Consider the following 22,148-nt stretch of genomic DNA (forward strand, 5'->3'; position numbering starts at 1 on the left):
CATTAAGGTCAGTAGAAAATAATGTTTCAAATATGTTTTTATGAAGCACATCAGGTAATCTACACTTGTTTGACATACCTGACAGGAGCATTCCAGGCTGACCAGCATTGTTTGTCAGACATTTGTGTTCTGCTACTTGTGGGCTGTGGGAGGGAACCTGGTGGAGAATTGTTGGGATCAGTTTGATACTTTTGTCAAACATCAGTTTGAAGAAAATCATGATGCTAAGGTAAACATAGACAATCACATCACAGCCTTTGCATTTACAAAATAATAAAATTTAACATAAACATTTCATCACCTTCACATTTAGTAGTGTGTTTTATTTGCTTACATTTCATAAATAATTTGAAATGTTTCTGCGCGATGTTTATTGATAAAGTTGCCCAGTTCTGGGGACCTGTGGAGTTATTACATGGATTATGACTCCAATCGACTCGACCCATGGGAGAGAATCGTCCCCAGCTTCCGCTACAACAAAGAGGTTCCTTTCTTTGAAATGCTGGTGCCCACTACGGACACAATGCGCTTTGGCTACCTCATGGAGAAACTGTTGGCAGTAAAGCATTCTGTCCTCTTCACTGGCACCACAGGTGTTGGCAAGGTATCACTGTCTGTTCATCTCTTTCCTTGAACTATTAAATAATAATCAACTATTAAATAATAATCAACATCCTTTGCTCTTGGAGTTTGAGTTGTGTGAGGTCTGTGTGTGTGTACTCAGTCTGTGGTTGCAAGGGGATTGCTGGACAAGATACAAGAGGAGGCTCAGTACGTCCCACTGTACATTAACTTCTCTGCTCAAACATCATCTACAAGAACCCAAGAGATTATAGAGTCCAAGCTGGAAAAGAAGAGGAAAAACATCATAGGTAATGCCACGTAATTACATTGAGTTTAACTAGCAGATTGTTATTTGTAGTTTTAGTTGTATAAAGTCTACATTAAATAGTTTTTCTAAACAAAAACATTTGTGGAGAGTTTTCTTATGCACACTTTTGTGCCACAGGTGCTCCGGGAAAGAAGCGTGTGATCATATTTGTGGATGACTTGAACATGCCAAAGCTGGATCGATATGGTTCACAACCTCCGATTGAGCTGCTACGCCAATACCAGGACTTTGGAGGATTTTATGACCGGGAAAAAATGTTCTGGAAGGAGATCCAGGCATGTACTTTTACCTTCTGCAAGATCTGCTATTTTGTGAGCCACCAGCTGCTGATGGTTACCAAATGTCATACTTTTATTCAAAGCATGTGGGGCACCACGGTGGTGAGATGTTAACTACTCCGCCTGCTATACAGGAGGTCGTGAGTTTGATCTCAAACTTGACACCTGTATATTTGGAGTTTGCATGTTCTCCCCGTGCTCATGTGGATTTTTCTACGGGTCCTCCGGTTTTTCCCTCCATAGTTAGAATCAACATGAGTTTCGATTATTTGGCTGCTATAAATTTCCACATGATAAAAGCCACTTCGTTGAGCTATCATGTGAGGCCAAGTCGCTTCTGAAAAATAGCTACATAGCTCAGTGGGCCTTGCCTGTATGTTTGTTGAACTTATTTTGCACTGTACATAGCCAAACGTGCTAATCGGAGGTGTGGGGGGGAAGGACAATAAACTAAACACGCACAAAAGTGTACCTGGTAAAATTAAATAAAAAATGTTTATTAATGCACTGGTGTGGGGTGGGCGGTGGGGTGGTTTCTTTCCTCTTACTAAATAGGATGTGACCGTTGCTGCAGCCTGTGCCCCGCCGGGAGGCGGGAGGAACCCTGTTACACCACGCTTCATTCGACACTTCAGTATGCTGTGCCTGCCTTCGCCGTCTGAGCATAGCCTCAAGCAGATCTTCCAGGTAATTCTCGGAAAAAAATATATGCCATATGGAATGCAGTATAATTATCAACACGAGAGTACTGCAAAGTTATTTGATAATTGCCTCGTAAAAATTGTGCTCGGGTTAGCTTTCTTTCTTTGCTTTTGACACGACAAAGCCAGAGCAGTTTTCACCTAGAGAGCTATGTTTGATGATTAAAATATTCTCTAAAATTATTAAACATGCATTCCTGTCGTGCACATTGAATGTACTTGTATAGTAACAAACTATATGTCTCATTAGAAAATCACCAAACAATGTCTACAGACAAACAGTACTTGTATTATGTTTACAGCATTACAATCACTATTCTATACCAAATGGCAAGTTGCTTACAACAGCTATACATTTAGCTTGTTCTTTTTAAAGATATAAAGCTATTGTTTTAGTTATCCTATGTTAATAATACTCATATGCTGTATGAAAAAAAACAGTTGAGAAATATGTTTAAAATTTTTGTTTCCAAGACAAAGCTGGGCGACTGATAGATATCGTGATTATAAAAGAAAAGAAAATACCTTTTATTTGCATTAACCCACATTTAAGGACACTCAAGGGGGTTTTTATTATTAAATAATTCAGCTATATGCAATGGAACCAATTGTGTATGTTTGTGCATACCAATGACACATAAAGAAAGGCAATTACCTAAACAAGTGTAATGAAATCCACGGTATTGAATTTCAATAATTTTGTTATAATGCTATACAATTGTATTCATGTGCTAGGATATAGAAATTTATATTGCTACAAAAATGCTAACTTTTAAAAAACAGTTGAAAACCTATTTAAGATTCTGAAGCTACCTGTTTTACATAAATCTATCGTAATTTTACAATGTGGCAATTTATTGCGTTGTCTTCCAAGTAAACATATATTATCCTCTGAGTATAAGAGCTATGAAATCCATTACACTTTGCATTAAGCAGATTTACACTCAAAATATGGAGCCAGCACTGTTGTGAATGCTGGGTTGGAATCTGGGAAGCCACCCATAATTAAACTGGGTTCTCAAGTGTAGCGAATCGAAGTCTTAGCCTGGACACTAATGACTACACAAAAACATAACTAAACCTAGTTTTGACTTTGCAAAATTATAAATCTGAGAATTAAAATGATCTGTTTGACTGTCATGAGAAAAAAATATCTCATCGCAGAACATATGGTTAAATGTGCCCCCTACTGGGTAAATAATACAAAGGTCACTTGAAGGATAATTCAGAAGTTCTGCAAAAAACGCTTTCATGGGCCATTTTAAGAAACACGGGGTGCACTGCTCTGCATAAAATTCTGAAGAGATTTTTCCTTTGCTGACATGACTTTGATGGCATGATTGGAATACATTGGGAAGATAGACCAACAAAGTAAAACGATTGAGGAAAAGCGATATCTTCACTATTATTTCATTCTGAGTGCAGTATACACATGCTGAGTTGATTTGAAAGGTGTGTGGTGTCTCAGTGAATGTGATGAAGCTACTGTGATGAAGTGTGTGATTTTGGGGTTTTCTGGCTTTGCACTGGGGACTGTGAAATGGAATCAGGGAGAGGAAGTGTTCAAGTGAAATAGTGTTATTCCCAGGCCATTGCATTGAAATGGTTTGTCAGAAGTACACCGCCAGCGGATCACCAAAAGAAGATGTATTAATAATGAATAAATATTGAGGAAGGAATGTATGATTTGACGTTGGGATGGTCATTCAGAAAAAGGGACTGTCATAAGCACTTAGATTGAAAGCTTTAAGTTGCATTTTTTTCTGGAGTTGAGGTTATATAATTTTAATGTGCTATTTTATTATATCAAGAAATATGCAATGATGTGTATGGCAGTGATCGAACTTGAATTAAATTGATTTATAATCTCTGTTGGAGCATTACCTCTGTACCTCTCTGTGTTTTTCCAGTGACTAGTAATCTTAATAAAACTGGAAATTATCTATCGATACTAAATATTATTTTTAATTCAATACATAGTAAGCTTTAACTTTGACAGAAAGTAATACATTTATAATATATTTTGAACTTGCATACAAACTTATGATTGCACATTTGATATTCCTGAGTGAATGAATTCTAGTTCCTATTAATTATGCACTGTTATCTTTGCAGGCTATCCTAACGGGCTTCTTGGTAGATTTTCCTGCGGCAGTCAAGCAGGTGGCTACAAACATTGTTGAAGCAGCTGTTGAGATGTATGGTCGGATGAGCACTGACCTGCTGCCAACCCCAGCCAAGTCCCATTACATATTTAATTTGAGAGACCTTTCAAAATGCATGCAAGGTACGCAAGTGGCATTATTTAACTAGGAAAAGTAAACGCATATTTATTTTATATTTGCATGTTATTATGGTACACATGAACAAGTGGGCGCACGGTACTCTACACAAATTAAAAATGAATGAAAATGTTTTTTAAATATCAAGTTAAGTCAAAACTTTGTGGAAGTAAATTAGTATTTAAATATCAATAAAGTGACAGCATTTGTCAATCAATTTCTGGATGAAGGCCCCCCATACCATTCTCTCATTGGGGTTGTCCTGAGTCTAGAATCGGTTCAGATATCCCTTGCCACTGGTGTTAGCCGTGGCCAGGAAACACACTGAGGTTGCCGAGTTTGTAGTGCAGCATGCTAACGACCGCTATTATTTTATAATGTGTGTCCCCTCCGAAGTTATTTTTTACATCAATTCACGACTGCCTATGCTCACATATCTTTTGAACGCAGTGGTGAAAATTTTAAGCTTAAATGTGTTTCATGTAGCTCATCACATTTACTTAAATGTCCTCAATGTTTTAAAAAATTAACCCGTAAAAACAAAGTTTTTCACTATAAATCCTTTATATGCATGGCATCGGTTTTATTTCATTATTCATTTCTGTTTTTCTTGAGTAAGAGCTTCATTTTTATCACATTGGTATTTTAAATAAAATATGAAAAAAAAATTTCCTAAAAAGTGTGCATGACAATTTATTTTTAATCACAATTGGAATGAGTGTTAATATGTTTTTTTTTCAGGGATTCTGCAGTGTGATTCAGGCACTGTTCGTGACCAAAATCAGATTTTCAGGCTCTTTTGCCATGAGTGCCAGAGAGTTTTCCATGATCGCCTTATCAACAATGAAGACAAGGAGTATTTTAATACCATGCTGGCAGAGATGGCAAGTAAGTAATCTACACAAAGCACATAAATGTTCAATTATCTGTGATGAAAAATAATTAACAGCAATGTACAAATGCAGCATTGTCATTTATACGCATGAAAATTAATATCAATGAGACATTCATTGATGGTTTGTTGTATTTTTTGCCAAGGTAAACAATTTGGAGTTCAAGTCGAAGCGGAGTATTTTGTTAAACATCCCATCCTGTTTGGAGACTTCATGAAGGTACTCAGTTGGCATACAAATTATCATTATACTTTTAAACTCAGGCAGTGGTTACAAGTATCTTGGGGTCATCTTTGATTCAAAGACTGAATTTTCAAGATCACATTGATTATATTGGTAAAAAGACAAAATAAAAAATTGGTTTTCTGTATCGACACAAGCACTGCTTCCCCCCATGTTCCGCTTGGAATTGATAAAAGCTACCATACTGCCTCTACTTGATTACTTTGACATCGTATATAAATCAGCCCCAATGTACTATACTGAAGAAGCTTGACTCAATGTATCACTCAGCCTTAAGATTTGCATTGAACTGCCCATATAGGACCCACCACTACGATCTCTACATTGGGTCAAAGTTAACTTATCTTAATGATCGACAGCTTGTGCATCAGATCTTATTTATTCATAATGTACTTACAAAAAAATCAGCAGACTACCTGCTGGATCTCCTCACTGTTTCGAAGAACAAATGTGACCTAAGGTCTTCACTCATTTACCAGCTTCACATTCCTTATAGCCGTACAAATACTGGAGGAAGGGCCTTTTCTATTGATGCCCCCAGAGTCTGGAATGCTATCGCCAATAAACTGCAACTTGGATCACTACCTGTGAGATCTTCACTCAAAACTGCTCTAGAGGAGTTGTACACCCCTAGCTGCCACTGCTATTCAGAATGGCCTGAAATAAAATGTATCGTTCCAGAAGACCGCTGCAAAGTATGATCTTGAGTTTTGATTATAGTGTGCTGATCTTTAAAGGTGTATTGAAAATGTTTTATACTGATAATCCTGCTGTTATGGAGTGACTCATGCAACCAGCTATGGCTGCAAAGTTTGGTTGTACATGTTATGTATATCGTTTATTGTTAAATTTGAATCACAGTTCCTATGATCACCGTTACATTGTTTTTATTGCTTTATTTTGGTGATTTTGAAAACGTTTTGGTTTAGCCATGTTTGTTTGTTGTAGTGCAGAGTTAGCCTGATAACTTTAATCTAAATTGTCTTATGGTTGTTATTGTTTAACTTGCATCCCACTGGAATTTTTGCACACAGCGTTGAAATACGGTGTTTTTTCTGGAAGACTGCTGTTTTTTCCTGGATTTTTATGTTGTGTGTAGTCATACTCTTAGTTCTTTCGGTAAAGTCACGAAGGTAAAAAATGTTTCTTGTTCATGTTTTTGTTTGTTGCAGTTGCACCCGAGTCAAGAGCCGCATGGCTCACAGGGTTATACTTAATAAATGAAACTGAAACATATTAAGGGTGAATGTGGTCTTTTGTTCCCTCTGAACTGCATGACTGACATGCAGTTTATCTTGTTTGACTTCATGGTATTAATATGACCAGAGTATTTTCTATGAATGAAAGAGTGGGATCCTTTAGTAATGTTTCAACTGCTTATATCGTAACTGCAAAAATGCGCAATTGTATCTGACCAGGTTGGAGTGGAGAGGGCTGACCGTGTTTACGAGGATCTCACAGATGTGGAAAAGCTGAAAGGTGTATTGCAGGATTATTTGGATGACTACAACCTCAGTTCTGCGAAGGAGATGAAACTGGTCTTTTTCCAAGATGCCATTGAGCATGTTACTCGGTGAATATTATTTGTAAAAAATGTTTTTTTACATATAATGTTTCGTGCAGTGGACACCTATGGACTATCTGCCCATGGATTGTGATGATGATGATAATGATGTTTGGTGCTTCATGTCAAATGCTTTTATACCTCTTTTCAAAGGTACTTTTTTTGCAGGGTATTCCATGGTTTGTGAAATAACCAAGCGTCTTATATTCTGTTCCCCATGTCAGAATCACACGCATGATTCGCCAAGAGCGTGGAAATGCTTTGCTGGTCGGGGTGGGCGGTACTGGAAAGCAGTCCCTCACACGTCTCGCCTGCCACATGTGTGGTTACCGTTGCTTTCAAATTGAACTCAGCCGAGGTTACAGTTATGACACGTTCCACGAGGACCTGCGCAAATTGTACACCATTGCTGGCGTTGAAGACAAGGACACCGTTTTCCTTTTCACTGATACGCAGGTGCAGTGTGTGCACAAACATGCTCCATCAGAGAGTAATCAAAAGTCCGGCCTGATAAAGATTATATGTAAAACGTTAAACACATTTATGTAATATATTCTTGGTTATTTCGGTAAAGTCACGTAGAAGGGAAATAATAAAATAATAAAAATATTAAACATTAAAATATTTTTATGATGTTATTATTTCCCTTCTACGTGACTTTACCGAAATAACCAAGAATATGAATCCCTGCAGTCACGAAAGCTTTAAATCAACATTTATGTAAGTCATTTAGTTTGTGAAATATTAACATTTGTGCAGCTGCTGTGGTAATATTTATTTCATGTGGCATGAGTAAAAATGTTAATGATGCCTACAAAATGTGAACGCTTGGAATACACAACAAAGCCCTAAGCCAGACTGTTCCAATGTTTTTGTTGATATTTACATCCTCTAGGAATTGACATGAATAGAGCTTACTATAACAGCCTTGCTTTAGGTATATTTATTTTAACAATTGTTATTGACTCCTGTAGTTAATTAAATTATCAACCTGGCAATTGATCCAGTGTCTTCGATTAAACATTCTGGGAAATTCACATAAGATAGGGATGTAATCTATACACTGATGCACAATTATGTTTCTCATTGCACAAACATAATTCATGTCATTCAACCTTTATATCTGTACATTTTATTAAATATTTCACTGCTGCATATCTTAAGATTTGAGAGACTTCAATAATGATAACATCAAATGTGATATTTTTATTATTTTCAATTATATATTTACACTGGTTCACAATGTATTAGGTCTTTTATGACAATAAACAGGAAATTTTAACTATTCATAGCATGAATTGAAAGCTATACTCAACCTTAGCATTCTATGTATATGATAATATATTTTTTCCACAGAAGGCTAAAGATCTAAAATTAAACAAATAACTTTCCTTCTGAGAGGAATAACAAAAAACGGCATACAGAAATTCATAGTTTACCATTCCTGAAGAATACAGAAATTATCTTGTGTAAAATGTGAAAATGAAATGGGAATACTTTTTAATGCATAAATATTTCCAACATAATCATCTCTTGCTGCTGTATTTCAATTTCTATTTTAGAAATGGCATTATAAAATTTTCAATAGCGCAACGTTTACATTAGGTTTGAATTTGTTACAATTAGTATTACATTTATATTTAAACATGTTTTTACATATTTAAAACACGTTTAGATGTATGACATTGAACAAGGTGTACGCAGATTTTTTTTTTATTTTAGTTAAAAACTGGTTGTTCTGTATCAGATTGTAATTGAGGAGTTTTTGGAAGACATTAACAACATACTGAACTCTGGGGAGGTGCCCAACCTCTTTGAGAAGGATGAGCTTGAGAAAGTACTAGCAGCCACACGACCCAAAGCCAAGGAGGCTGGCATTCCAGAGGGAAATCGAGATGAGGTACGCTCAAACTGCACACGTGTCACAGGTGTTGTTTGAATCAGTATCCCATTGTCCAGTTCCCTTGCCCTTTGTGGGTCCACTCAATTAAACCTCCACTTATATATAAGCTACTTCCTCTGCAGTCATTGTTGGTGGATACATCCACAGTGACCCAAAGGTAGAAGGTTATTTGTGTGCAATATTACCATTGCCTATAAGCATCCAGTATTTGTTTTGACGAATATTTGTACTCGCTGCATTGTCCCATTATCAATCATTCCATTGTGTTGATTATATTTGGGTTAGGTAAACTAGACAGACTGAGTGAAAGGGTATGTATACAAACGGAGTGTTTTTTTTTTAATAAATGCTGGAAGGATTTGATGCAGCTGAATATGGATGGACGATCGCTTTCCCATTTTGTTCTTTGCGATGTGTTTTTTGCAGTAAAGGGTATGAAGCTTTTTTTATTACCCCCGAGGGCCTTAGAAATATGCAAGGGTATTTTAGAACAAGCGTCTGCATAATTACTCTTTGGTGTGCAATTTGTAGCCCATTATGGTGCAATCCGAAAGGTGGCCTATTCAAGTCTGACTAAATTATAGAATGAAAATACAAAGTATTGATGAAGTATGCATGTTGTTTATGCATAACCAGAGGCACCGTCAGCCAAAATTAACCTCAAAAGTCCAGTGACACAAGATATTGGCTTGCAGTCATGTCCCACTCATTGTGACACATAGTTCACGCTTACGTGATACTGTCTCCAACCCTCCGTGTGAAAATATTATTTTGGTTGTGCAATACGAACTTAAAAGCGTGAGATAGTGTTTTGTTATGCAATGGTACTCTATGCAAAATACTTTCTTACGTACTCTAATGCTTTCTCCAAATCCACAGGTGCTACAGTTTTTTATCAATCGTGTGAGAGCCAGGCTGCACATTGTGCTCTGCATGAGCCCCGTAGGCGATGCTTTTAGAGCACGCTGTCGCATGTTCCCATCCATTGTCAATTGTTGCACCATCGACTGGTTTGTCCAGGTGCGTAACATTCATTCGTTGTCCGGTTATTGAAGAACATGGACAGCCACTATTATATTGCAACACAGTGCTTTTCTATCTGCAGTCCTCCGGAATGTTTTTCAAGCAAGACGTGTGCCTAATGCATCATTAGCTTGTTTACATTTGCACTGAGTGTATTGACAATCATGAAATAAGATGGACTGTGGAAAAGCACAGATTTCAGTAAAAAAAACTTTTAATGCATTATATTAATATGTTTATTATTTTAGATTGTGTTATTTACTCTTAGTGACAATTTACAAATACTTAAAGATATTTAAAATGTACACCACAAATGATAATTTCAATGTACTCGTTTCATCGACATTATTGTTATTTTTCTTATCCACAGTGGCCACGAGAGGCACTGCTCTCAGTCTCCAAAACGTTCTTCACCCCCGTGGATTTGGGTAGCGATGAGCTGAAGGAGAATTTGTCTGAGATGTGTGTAGAGATACACATGAGTGTCACAGAATTTGCTGAGCATTACTATGCCGAGTTGCGTCGGCGCTACTACACTACCCCGACATCCTACTTGGAGCTCATAAACCTCTACCTCAGCATGCTGGGAGAAAAACGGAGTCAGCTCACAAATGTAAGCAATGGACTCAATTATTTGTCCTGCCTTTGTTGTATAAACAATTGGTATATTTTCTTGTAAAGTACCTTCATTATTACTTTTAAACCAATGCTTAGCCCTTTTGGACTTTCCAATTGCTTTAAGAAAATATCTATGTTATCAATTGTTATCAACCTATTGCAATGATCATGAATTGAACTGAACAAATTATTTGTCTTGAACTATATGGAAGGTTTTGCTCGATGCTGAGAAATAGCAAGTCATCACTCTTCAGTTATAAAAAAAAAAGAAACCAAATAAATGATACTTGTAGCACAGAATTGTTCACATGAACACACACTCCAGGCATCTCATTTAGGTAAAAGCATTTATTGTTTACCATTTATTGATAACATCTTCAAAAATTGAGTATCACTAAAAATGCCGATGTCAAATTCGAGGAGATGTACAGTATAAACGACTGCACAAACTAAGCTATAAAAGCAATCCACTGATTTGGCTTCAAAAAGGTGTTTCCAACAGTAACCGAATAAGAAGACAATTGTTTGACATGAGTAACAGAATCGGCAATTAGTTGTGACTTTTCTCCCTCAAGTCAAGAGATCGCATAAAGAATGGCCTGACAAAACTGCTGGAAACCAACGAGCTTGTGGACAAGCTGCAGTTGGAGCTGTCAGCCCTGGAGCCCGTGCTCAAGCAGAAGTCAGAAGATGTGGAAGCCTTGATGGAAAGGCTTGCTACAGACCAGGAGAATGCTGATCAGGTTAACATCCCTTACTGGTTGACACAGCATATCACTGCATAGTAGGCTTCATTACAGCTAGACCACTTTACATGCAAGACATTTATTTTTCTGCTTCTTCCCTCGCACTGCTCAAACTTTGGAATTCCCTCCTATCGGCTATTTTCCAAAGCTCTTGTAACCTTCCTGAATTGAATTCAAGTTTTAACTCTGAGCTATAACATATGTAATAGTCCTGTTTGTTCTTGGACATGTTGGGCCTTTGCCCAGCAACTGTAACAAAAATAAAAATAAATATCGAACACAAAATAAACGTTTTTACACACTCAGTAGTTTTTACTAATTATTTGCTAAATAAAATGTTCATGTTTTTTAAAATAGGTATAACCTTGGATTTAGGAACATTATATAATTTAGGATAATTATATCGCAACAATTTGAATGTGTCTCAGTATTTGGTATCCTCAATATGTGTTGTGCAATTTATGTAATTAGTTAATTTCTTTAGAACTGTTCTTAGTGTTTAGTTGTCTTTCCCTCACACCTCCGATTAGCATGGTTGGCTACGTGCAGTGCGAAAAGTTAAACATACATAGCTACATGTTCTCAAATATGCATTCCCACCTTTGTGACTGTTCAATGAAAGTTGTTCACAAATTGTAAATCTGCGTTATGGTGTCTAGGACAAATACACGTATTTACCTTAGGGAATCAACATGACATAATTATATGAAATTAAGAAAACCCTTACATTTTATAGGAAGTGTAATTATCCACATTTGGTTGCATGGCAAATAATACATCTGTACTCCAAAACACTTGATAGCGTTTGGGACTATGGCTTGTGTTCTATTGCAGTTCCCTGTTGGTGATGTTCAATACTGTACTTTTGGTCAAGGCCATGTGAATCCTCTTTGTAAACACATGTATCCTCGTCAGTATGCAGAGAGCATTAGCTCAGTGGAGCATTGTACTGCTGGCCACACAACTATTGGGCCTCATTTTAAATCACAGTTTCATTCACCCACAGGTGTACAATATGCTGCATGCATTGATAGTGTACTTTTACTTCTAGATGTATGGGTTACAAATATAATATTGTGACAAAAAATGTTGGTTTCATATTGTCAGGCACATTATATTCTATCTTATTTGTTTAAAAAAATGTGCAATTAGTTTTTTTATTACCCATTTACTTCGAAAAGACAAAGATTGCCATGAATGTTGTGCATAAGATAATTGTGGCTTTAATTGGATTGGAATTTGCATGGCTTACTCTCCATTCCAGTCGCTACAGGATTATTCATATTACTTTAATGACTCATAAGCCAGTAGCATGGGGTAAATGTGGCTTAGCCCATATTAGAATGGTAATGCAACCATTAATCCACGTGGTTATGGTGATGCACAGTTGGTAATACAAATTCAAGCTATTATGGGCAAGTGCATAGATCCAAAAGTCGTAGAAGAGCATTCTTGTCTGATGTTTTTGGTGATAAAAGCAACTGTGCATTAAACATGCTTAATATCATTGTTTCTCAGAGTAACAATACTATTATGAATCTATATATTTTCAAATGTTGTAGTCTAATAGCAGCTAACCATATTTATTACCAAATGTTTGTGTTTAAGTACTATTTTGTTTGACATGCATGAGCTTTGAAAAACTATATCTTTTTTTCGTGATGCATTTTAGTGCTGTTTTGGAGTAGAAACGGTGAAGTCAGTGTAACAAATGGTGGGCCCCTCTAACAAACGCTTCCCTGGATACAGGTGCGTCGGGTGGTGATGGAGGACGAGGCGGTAGCAAAGGTGAAGGCTGAGGAGACCCAGGCGATGGCAGCAGATGCCCAACGTGACCTGGATGAGGCACTCCCAGCTCTGCAGGCCGCCAACAAGGCACTCGACTCACTGGACAGATCCGACATCTCGGAGGTGCGTGTCTTCACCAACCCGCCCGAAGGCGTCAGGACCGTCATGGAGGCCATCTGTATCGTTCTTAGCAAAAAGTACGTGACACATGGCTGGCACACATGGCTGAATTCGAAGCACACACGTGTTGCGATTACTACGCTTGTTGAATACAACATTTGATTATGTTGGATATTGACATTTCATGAAGCAAGATGTACTTTGGTGAATTTATATCTGAAATCAATTAATTAACTATGTTTTTATATGCAATTTTAAACGCATGTTATTGCATTATGAAAGCACAATGTGCATTGTGGAAGTGATTGTTTTTTAAACTGATGTATCCTTAATTATGTAATGTGTAACGTGATCTTGTGAACACACATTTTACACTGTTAAAATTGAAATTGCAGTACATGTAATGAAATAAAATTGCAAGCTCATAAATTATGAATGCTTAACTTTAATTTGTGTATGTATTTAAATGGAACAGGCCTGACTGGGCCTCTGCCAAGCAATTGCTGGGTGACTCAAACTTCCTGAAGCGGCTCATGGATTATGACAAGGAAAATATAAGTGAAGATGTCATTCACAAGTTGAAGGTCTACATAAATAATAAAGATTTTGTTCCAGAAAAGGTGGAGAGGGTTTCAAAGGCCTGCAAGTCCATGTGCATGTGGGTGAGGGCAATGGACCTTTACTCACGTGTGCTAAAGGACGTTGGGCCCAAGAGGCAGAGACTGGCTACTGCACAGGTGGGTACCCGTGCTGTAACATGTTCACACTGGAATATCACAGATAGTCCTGTATATTGCCCAAATATACATGTGCGAACATCAGAATATGATAACATTGACATCTTGAAAAGCAAGGGGGAAATTATATTCGATACGTCATCGATCATGGTTTTTTAAAGGTGTATTAACAGGTAAAGTTGGTAATCAACTTAAAACAAGAATTTGTTTTGTTGCAACGGAATGTTACACCATGGTTAATAGTGAAACGTCTGCAGAATTATTTATGTCAGCAGAACAAATTTGTGTGACCTTAATGTTCTTTTTTGGTTGAAACAGCTTTATTACGCTTTGCTCACTTTTGACAATGGGAGGCTTCAGTTTCCTGCATTTCAGAGAAGAATGAAATTGAAATGACGGAACTGCAATTATGTAAATATATATTAAAATCATACTAAAATAATAAATTACATTTCCATGTATCCCATTTATATTAAGCAATGACTTTCAGACAGCAGGTTGCTTAGCAACGACCATGCAAAGTCAAATCCTGCATGCAAAAGAGAGACATTTTATTATTCGATGTATATACTTTGAAAATACAAATAGATTAATTTCTGGCCATACATTAACTTTGAATGCCCTTTTATTGATATATATATAGCTTATAATGGGTGCACCTGATGGCTTAGTTGCAAACCATGCCTGGGAATCTTTGGTGCCTGGGAGTAGAAATGTCCACAGTTGACCTCTTATAAAGACAATAAAAATGATATGTCATTATTGTATTTAACATGTACGAAACATGTACACAGACTTACATGGGTGGCAGATTCGTGCAGTGCTAGTTATGCCTCACAGGAAGAAGGGCCTGCATTCAATTCTCGACTGGGGATATTTTCTGCGTGGAGTTTGTATGGATTTTCTACAGGTTCTCCAGTTTCCTTCCATGACTCCCTAAGCAGACATTATAACTGGTTTTGACCAAACATCCCAAAGCTTTAAAATAATTACTAGAAATTACTCAATTAGGATTACGCATAGCAACATTGCCCCTATTGCAAAAATAAAACTTGGCTGAAAATGAGTTTTGAGTCTCAACGAGGCTACCCTGGGTATACAAGCTTAATAACATGTAACAATATGAAATGAAGGTTAATTTGGTGGAGAAAGTGAATTCCCTATTTTCTTTTCTGCCGAGAATAACCATTCTGTCAGTATGGTGTTTTGTATGCTATGATTGAACAAAATATTGTAAAATTGAGTCCTAGTTTCTATGGATTCGAATTGGCCTTTACCTTTGTTATTTATTCTCCCACAAATATGATACAAGGAAATGCATAAATGTGGCTGTGCATTTTCTGTGTGAATATTTAAAGAAACATTAACATATGTGATGTGCACTATATGCATGTGTTAGTTGAGTCGTAATTGGCAGCACATTATATGAGATCACTTATTAAAATGTTTAGCCATGGAAAGAGAGTGGATAGAAAATACTGACATTGTATTCATTTGCATACAGCTAAGGGTTAAGGCACTCCAGCCTCACTTGTGAATATACTCATCTTATTCTGCTCCAACACACCAATTATCGTTATGTTTACTATAAAATGCACAGAATACTCCAATGCTAATACAAACGTGCTTTTATTTGGTAGTATTATTACTACAATATTCATGAATTTTTCTCTTTGGTTATAAGATGCACAAATGAGCTACACTGGTACTGTACTTGGATATTAATACGTGATTAATGTAAAATTGTGTTTTTTTATATAAATTAAATGTAATAATGAAGTCCAAATCCAAATTACATGCAATAATTCGTAAGTATTATAGCATTGATATTTTTAAAGAAAATTAACCACATTATTTCAGATTATATATATTTTTTATGTTATGAAGGATAATGTTAATGATAATGAAGCATTTTAACTAAAGTATGCTATATCCTGTAATCTTTTTAAAATGAACTGCTAATAATCTATATTCTTGGTTCTTTCGATAAAGTCACGTAGAAGGGAATCATCATCAGGTGTGGATTTCACACCTGATGATGATTGCTTGTGTTGCAGTCGAAACGTCGTGAGAATTTTTATTGTTTTATATTTATATTATTTTATTATTTCCCTTCTACGTGACTTTACCGAAAGAACCAAGAATAGGAATCCCTGCAGTCACGAAAGCTTTAAATCAAAATGCTAATAATCTCTTAAACTTTCCTCTGAAGTGCAAGTGAAAATGTTAATAACTGCATATTGTGCTATTCAATCGAATGACACTGATTAATTGTGTCCAGTTTTTCCAATCAAATAATAGTGCAGTCAAGAGCTGCTGAATATAATTATTTTTCTAAGTTATTTATTTAAGAATTGAAGTGTGAAATATCAAATGGAATGTACAGTGTTAATTTTTGAACATCCAGAAAAACCACATACACTAGAATAGTTTTTGCCCATCTCTATTTGTTACGCGGTCATGACCGACGGGCCATGGGAATTATTTTCCCACTATGTGTTAAGGTCAAAGGTTATTTCCTCCTTTATTTGCGTGCAGGCTGAGTTGGATGCTACCATGGCAATGCTGAATGACAAGCAGAGGCGGCTGAAACAGGTGGAGGACCAGATTGGTGCCCTCCAGGATCAGTTTGACATGAGTGTGGCTGAGAAGGAAAGCCTTGGTATGTCATTGTGATGGCACAAAAACGCCATAATATTGTACTTCGCAGTTCAATAATACTGACCGTGAATTAAAATGAATCAATGGGATAATTGTATGGGATACATTTAATTGTGCAGTATCTATATAAACGAAGAATTATTGAAATTTATGAAAATATAAGTTGAAGTTTATTAAAAAATTGTATGTAATAATATTTTGTAATTTTAGGTACATTTATTTTATTTAAATCTCTACATTTTGTAGAGCACTGTAGTAAACTGTCATTGGGGACTGCTACCATGGTGAAGTATGTTCTCAGATTCCCAATGACCGATGTATTAAATCGTGGTCCTCAAACCCCAGCAGTTCTGGAACTAGCAGTTATTGTGTTGGCTGGGAAGGGGAAGGAGTAGGACATGGTTAGGATCACTAGGTACAAACAGCTCACCTGAGTTGTAACATTGTTATCTATCTACAACGTGCAGATTCTCTCTAGAATATCAAATCTTATAGAACTGGATCAAGTAACTGGGAGAAATAATTTGGGACATAGATTCAGTGAGGTGAGGAGAAAAGGAAAGAAAGCCATACATTTAAACAGTGGCAAATTTAATCAATCATGAAGTGAACATTTCAGAGATTAACCACATGAAAATAACAAATATATATAGAAATCATCACAGCCATTAATACATAAGGAAATAGCTACACTGATGTTATATGTAGAAGGTAACAAAATACAACTCAGAAGAGTAGTCCAAACCTATTCGCAGAGATATTAGTAAATTTGTTTTCATAATTTAACGGGAAAAATAAAGGTTAGAAGGGATGATGACCAATCAGGTGAGACTGGTGAGAAAATGGCAGCCATAGAGCCAACACATCCAGGAGGTGGAACACCCCGGAGATGGAGTAATGAGATCAACTTGCGTGCACGAGTGAGATGGATTGTAGCATTGGAGGACCGTGAGAGATGGCGCCTGCATGAGAAAGCATTCATGTTGTATCAGTGCATAGAACAGAACATAAGGATAATGATGTTGAGCAATCGTGCCATAGAGTGATTACTGTTTTTGTTTTCAATTTCTGAGATAAACTGTTCTTATAATTTATCAGAAGCAAATGTCAAGACTAGATCACCGAAATATATCATGAATGAAAATGCATGTTTATAAGATTTTGGAAAATCAACATTTATTTGGTCTATAACTGGTCACTTACATTTTTGTAATGTAGCCTTTGCCTTTCATTTAAAAATAAAATAAGAAGTCACACGTCGTGAATAGTTATACACTTCAAAATGTATAATTGTACATGGCTGTTGGCTTTCAGTCAAACAATTAAAAAGCACAGCATTTAATGAAAAAGTATTTGTCAACAAGAGATTACGTGAATATTAATAGAGGATTACAATAAAAAAATATATCGTCTGCGATATACTGTAATCGTTTACATAGACAGCAGTCAGTAGTCATTCAATATAATTATTTTAAAGTGCATTCGGTGGTTGCCTTCCTCATCTTGATAGCATCATGATGTTGATGGAAGGCTCAACCTGTTATTGTGTGCACCGCAGTGTAAAAATTGACAAAACATCAAGAGAATGAACCTTGATATGCCGACAGCCCTTCTTTCTCCTGCAGAAATAAATATGAATTAAATGCTATGATTCTTGAAAAATGCGTGAAGGTACACGGATGCTTTTGAAACCACACGGGTCGAATCATTTCTGCAAGTGCTAACTTTTGTCTGTCCTTTTTTCCTTCCTTGATTAGCTAAGAACATGGCCCTTACGCAAGCACGGATGTCTCGTGCTGGAAAGTTGACCTCAGCATTGGGCGACGAGCAGATCCGCTGGCAGGAAAGCGTCGCTCAGTTTCAAGTGGAGATAAACAACGTCATTGGAAATGTGTTTATTGCATCAGCTTGTGTGGCTTATTATGGGGCATTCACTTCACACTATCGCCAAATGGTAAGACACACTTTCAGCATTCATGCCACATTGTTGTATGTGCCAATTTCACATATCATGTATTAATAGGGTGTCGCAAGGGTGTAAATGTATCAATATCTTATAATTCCAATACAATTTGTTCTTAATTTTCATATTTAATTATAACTGCAAAATCACCTTTCTATGTTGTAGGATGTAAGATTTTGAGCATTCCACTTGAAATCCTGAAAGAATAAAAGCTCAACACGCAGCCGTATCTATCATTGTTACGCAACATTTCTAAGTGATTGCAAATATTAATTATACTTACATCTTTTACCTCTTCTTTTTATCGCTGCTTTGTTCATTCAGCTCATTGATCGGTGGATCAGTCGCTGCCAAGAGCTGGGCATTCCCATCAATGCCAACTTCAGCCTCATCGGCATTCTGGGCGACCCCTTTGAAATTCGACAATGGAATACGGACGGGCTTCCCCGGGACACAGTTTCTACCGAAAATGGAATTCTCGTCACCCGTGGCCGGCGCTGGCCCCTTATGATAGATCCACAGGACCAAGTAAATAAATGTTGTCGTCAAAATGTCTGGGAAAACACCCCTAAAATGGCATATTTCATAGTAAAAATAAAAATGATATCACTCGCGACAGCTTCGTTAACATTTGTAAAATTATGCTTTTGTTTTTTTATGTAAATTGTTGATTATTGAATATTGTCCATATTATATTTTTGAGTGTTTATGCACTGAATTATCCATACAAGTGTAATATTAGAGAATTTTATATTTTATTTACTCTTGCATAAAATGTACCTAACCATTTTTTCCCACAGCTTAAAAAAAAGAATTATGTAGATTTTATTTTTCGATTTAAAGCTTTCGTAACTGCAGGGATTAATTTTCTTGGTTCTTTCGGTAAAGTCACGTAGAAGGGAAATAATAAAATAAAAATACAACTTTTTTATTATTTCCCTTCTATGTGACTTTACCGAAAGAACCAAGAATATAATTACGTGGATGTTAAAGTGTATTATTAGAACAATTGCATTTTTATTTATGGAGTTTGTTCCTGAATAAGATGGCTCTTGTAAGTCATAAAATATAGATGTTGGAATTTATCATAAGTATGAACAACTGTAAGAAGAACAATACGATTCGACCATTTATATATTTAATACGGTGAAATCTAGCTTGTTATCAATTATATATGAAAGTTGTTTTCTCTCTATTTTAAGTGTCTACAGCATTACAAGTGGAAGCTTTTATTCATATGCTAACATTCACCGAATCTTGCAGTATGTTATTACATGAAACTCTCTCCATGTATTTTATCTGCTGAGTGATGCAACTGTTAATGGTGTACTTTCCCATTACAGGCAAATCGATGGATTCGAAACAAAGAGATGAAAAATGGTTTGAAAATTATTAAATTGACAGATGGAAACTTCCTTCGCACACTAGAAAACGCAATTAGACTTGGCATGCCTGTCTTACTTGAAGAGGTAACTGAAGTATTCAGTCACTGATCGAATGTGTATTTTCATATGGGCCTATATATATGTGGTCTTCGTTATTTTATACATTTGGAAGCACAGCCAGGGTTGGTTCATTCAAAAATCATAATTAGGAATGCACTTGTGAGATTTCTCCTTTTTGACTTTGACTTCGGGCATTATAAAAAGTAGAAGAGTAAAAGTTAAGGAAGTCTAATTTATACGGAATTCTCATATATGCCATTTGAGGGTTTTATTCATTTCGTAACATATTCTTGTCATGTACAGCTCAAAGAGACACTGGATCCTGCTCTGGAACCTATTTTGCTAAAGCAGACATTCGTGTCTGGAGGCCGCCTCTTAATAAGGCTTGGTGACTCAGACGTGGACTATGACAAGAATTTCCGGTTTTACATGACAACTAAGATGGCAAATCCTCACTATCTTCCTGAGGTAAGAGCAATATGTTTACAATCAAAGTCCATTACTTCAAAAAAATATTAACTAGACACTAAATAAGTATGGTGACGCTTGATATTGTACATGATGTACATTTAATCTTTTACATCACACCAGTCATTAATAACATTGTATCTGCAAGCATTGAAGGTAGAGATGTGCTTGTATGTGATTAAACTGAAATGTTTGCCTGTTTGCTTAGGTGTGCATTAAAGTGACGATAATTAATTTTACCGTGACAAAATCTGGATTGGAAGATCAGCTGCTCAGGTAAATATCTATATAAAGGCTGTTAACATTCTTCATGTTGCAATCGTTCTGTACTAAATCTGCACGCATAATGGCTCTGCAAAGCACAAATATACATTAGTATTCATGACTAATGATATGCTAAATCTTGACTTAAAGCTTTCGTGACTGCAGGAATTCATATTAGTTGGGTCTTGTGTTGCGATCGAAACGTCGTAGTTTTTTGTTATTTTTTTTTAACCTATGTACGTCACTTTACCGAAAGACCCAAAAAATATGAATTACTGCAGTCACTAAAGCTTTAAGTCAAGATTTAGCATATCATTAGTCATGAATACTAATGTACTGAAAGACCCAAAGAATATAATGATATGCTAGTTTTGAATTAATAAGATAAGGGCGCCAGTAATGGATATGTAGATTTAGATGTAAAGAAAATGTGAGGGTCATTATTAGGTTCATGAGAAGTATCTGCACATCCCAGCATTTATGCATAATTGATGTCAATGTAATTATTTAAATGACCGGGTTTTAATGCTTGTTATCACACAACACCGTTGAACAAACATGTTTCGGGACTTCTTTTGTTCTGTTTCCTTTCAGCAGGATTATATTGTGCAATAGACTGTTGAGGCTGACTCCCCTTTTTAGGGATTTTTTCCTCATCCATTGGCTTATGCAGTACAATCATTTCTAAGGGAATGAAGCAATGTCATATTACCCCACGGTCCGTTAATACAGACCCATGCATTACAGTTTTTTTTTTTAATCTGTTGACAGCTGACAGAAATGCATGTGCAGTATAGCTGCATGGCAAGGTATATGCATAGACAAGTAGTAATTCTAATTTTATTGTGAGCCCTGGTGCTGTACCAAAATATTTAAAGGTTAATATTTACATTGAAAATAAGAATTGCATATTTTATGTTAGCGTATTTACATTCTATATGTGGATAGTTAATATAATTTATTATGATAATGGTGATGCATATACGCATTTATACGAAAACATTAGTGTTTGTGTGTTGGTGTATTCTAACACAAGGATAGAATGCATTCGTGCGTGCTTGTATGCCGAAAGGTCACCATTGTTTTAATCCAAAAACAGATGCAGAACAGGTTTCACAAATGTGGAGAATACCTATTGTACGATATATAAAAAAACACTGATAAGATGTTATTTATTCATTTTAGTGACGTGGTGAGGCTTGAAAAGCCAGAGCTGGAGGAGCAGCGGAATGCGTTAATTGTACGCATCAATGCAGACAAAAATCAGCTGAAGGTCATTGAAGATCGCATTCTCAAGTTGCTGTTTACGTCGGAAGGAAATATCCTGGATAACGAGGAGCTCATCAAGACACTGCAAGAGTCCAAGGTACGGCATTGGTGCATGACAATTGTGCTCTATGACTCAACCTTGCTGTTTGCTCAGAAATTTGAAGGCAGACTATATATTTGATAAAAAATAATAACATTTTTTTTTTTAAACTTAAACATGTATACGTACAGATGAACACAATACAGATATTGACATGTATACGTACAGATGAACACAATACAGACATTGA

General features: G+C 36.2%; 1 protein-coding gene across 1 annotated transcript in view; it reads left to right on the plus strand.

Moving 5' to 3' along the window:
• DNAH6 (dynein axonemal heavy chain 6) overlaps positions 1-22,148 on the plus strand; it is an 81,051-nt gene that overhangs the window by 18,877 nt on the left and 40,026 nt on the right. Inside the window, exons 37-59 of the mRNA XM_078854883.1 lie at positions 86-229; positions 383-604; positions 725-872; positions 1,010-1,167; positions 1,726-1,857; positions 3,987-4,158; positions 4,895-5,041; positions 5,192-5,265; positions 6,708-6,862; positions 7,078-7,309; positions 8,601-8,753; positions 9,636-9,776; positions 10,150-10,392; positions 10,973-11,140; positions 12,893-13,128; positions 13,527-13,788; positions 16,327-16,450; positions 18,207-18,403; positions 18,737-18,940; positions 19,756-19,881; positions 20,161-20,325; positions 20,534-20,601; positions 21,775-21,955. Coding sequence (XP_078711009.1) covers positions 86-229; positions 383-604; positions 725-872; positions 1,010-1,167; positions 1,726-1,857; positions 3,987-4,158; positions 4,895-5,041; positions 5,192-5,265; positions 6,708-6,862; positions 7,078-7,309; positions 8,601-8,753; positions 9,636-9,776; positions 10,150-10,392; positions 10,973-11,140; positions 12,893-13,128; positions 13,527-13,788; positions 16,327-16,450; positions 18,207-18,403; positions 18,737-18,940; positions 19,756-19,881; positions 20,161-20,325; positions 20,534-20,601; positions 21,775-21,955 — 3,852 coding nt within the window. The remainder of the gene's footprint in view (positions 1-85; positions 230-382; positions 605-724; positions 873-1,009; positions 1,168-1,725; positions 1,858-3,986; positions 4,159-4,894; positions 5,042-5,191; positions 5,266-6,707; positions 6,863-7,077; positions 7,310-8,600; positions 8,754-9,635; positions 9,777-10,149; positions 10,393-10,972; positions 11,141-12,892; positions 13,129-13,526; positions 13,789-16,326; positions 16,451-18,206; positions 18,404-18,736; positions 18,941-19,755; positions 19,882-20,160; positions 20,326-20,533; positions 20,602-21,774; positions 21,956-22,148) is intronic.

The sequence above is a fragment of the Lampetra fluviatilis genome, chromosome 3 (genome assembly GCF_964198595.1).
Source record: "Lampetra fluviatilis chromosome 3, kcLamFluv1.1, whole genome shotgun sequence".
NCBI lineage: Eukaryota > Metazoa > Chordata > Hyperoartia > Petromyzontiformes > Petromyzontidae > Lampetra > Lampetra fluviatilis.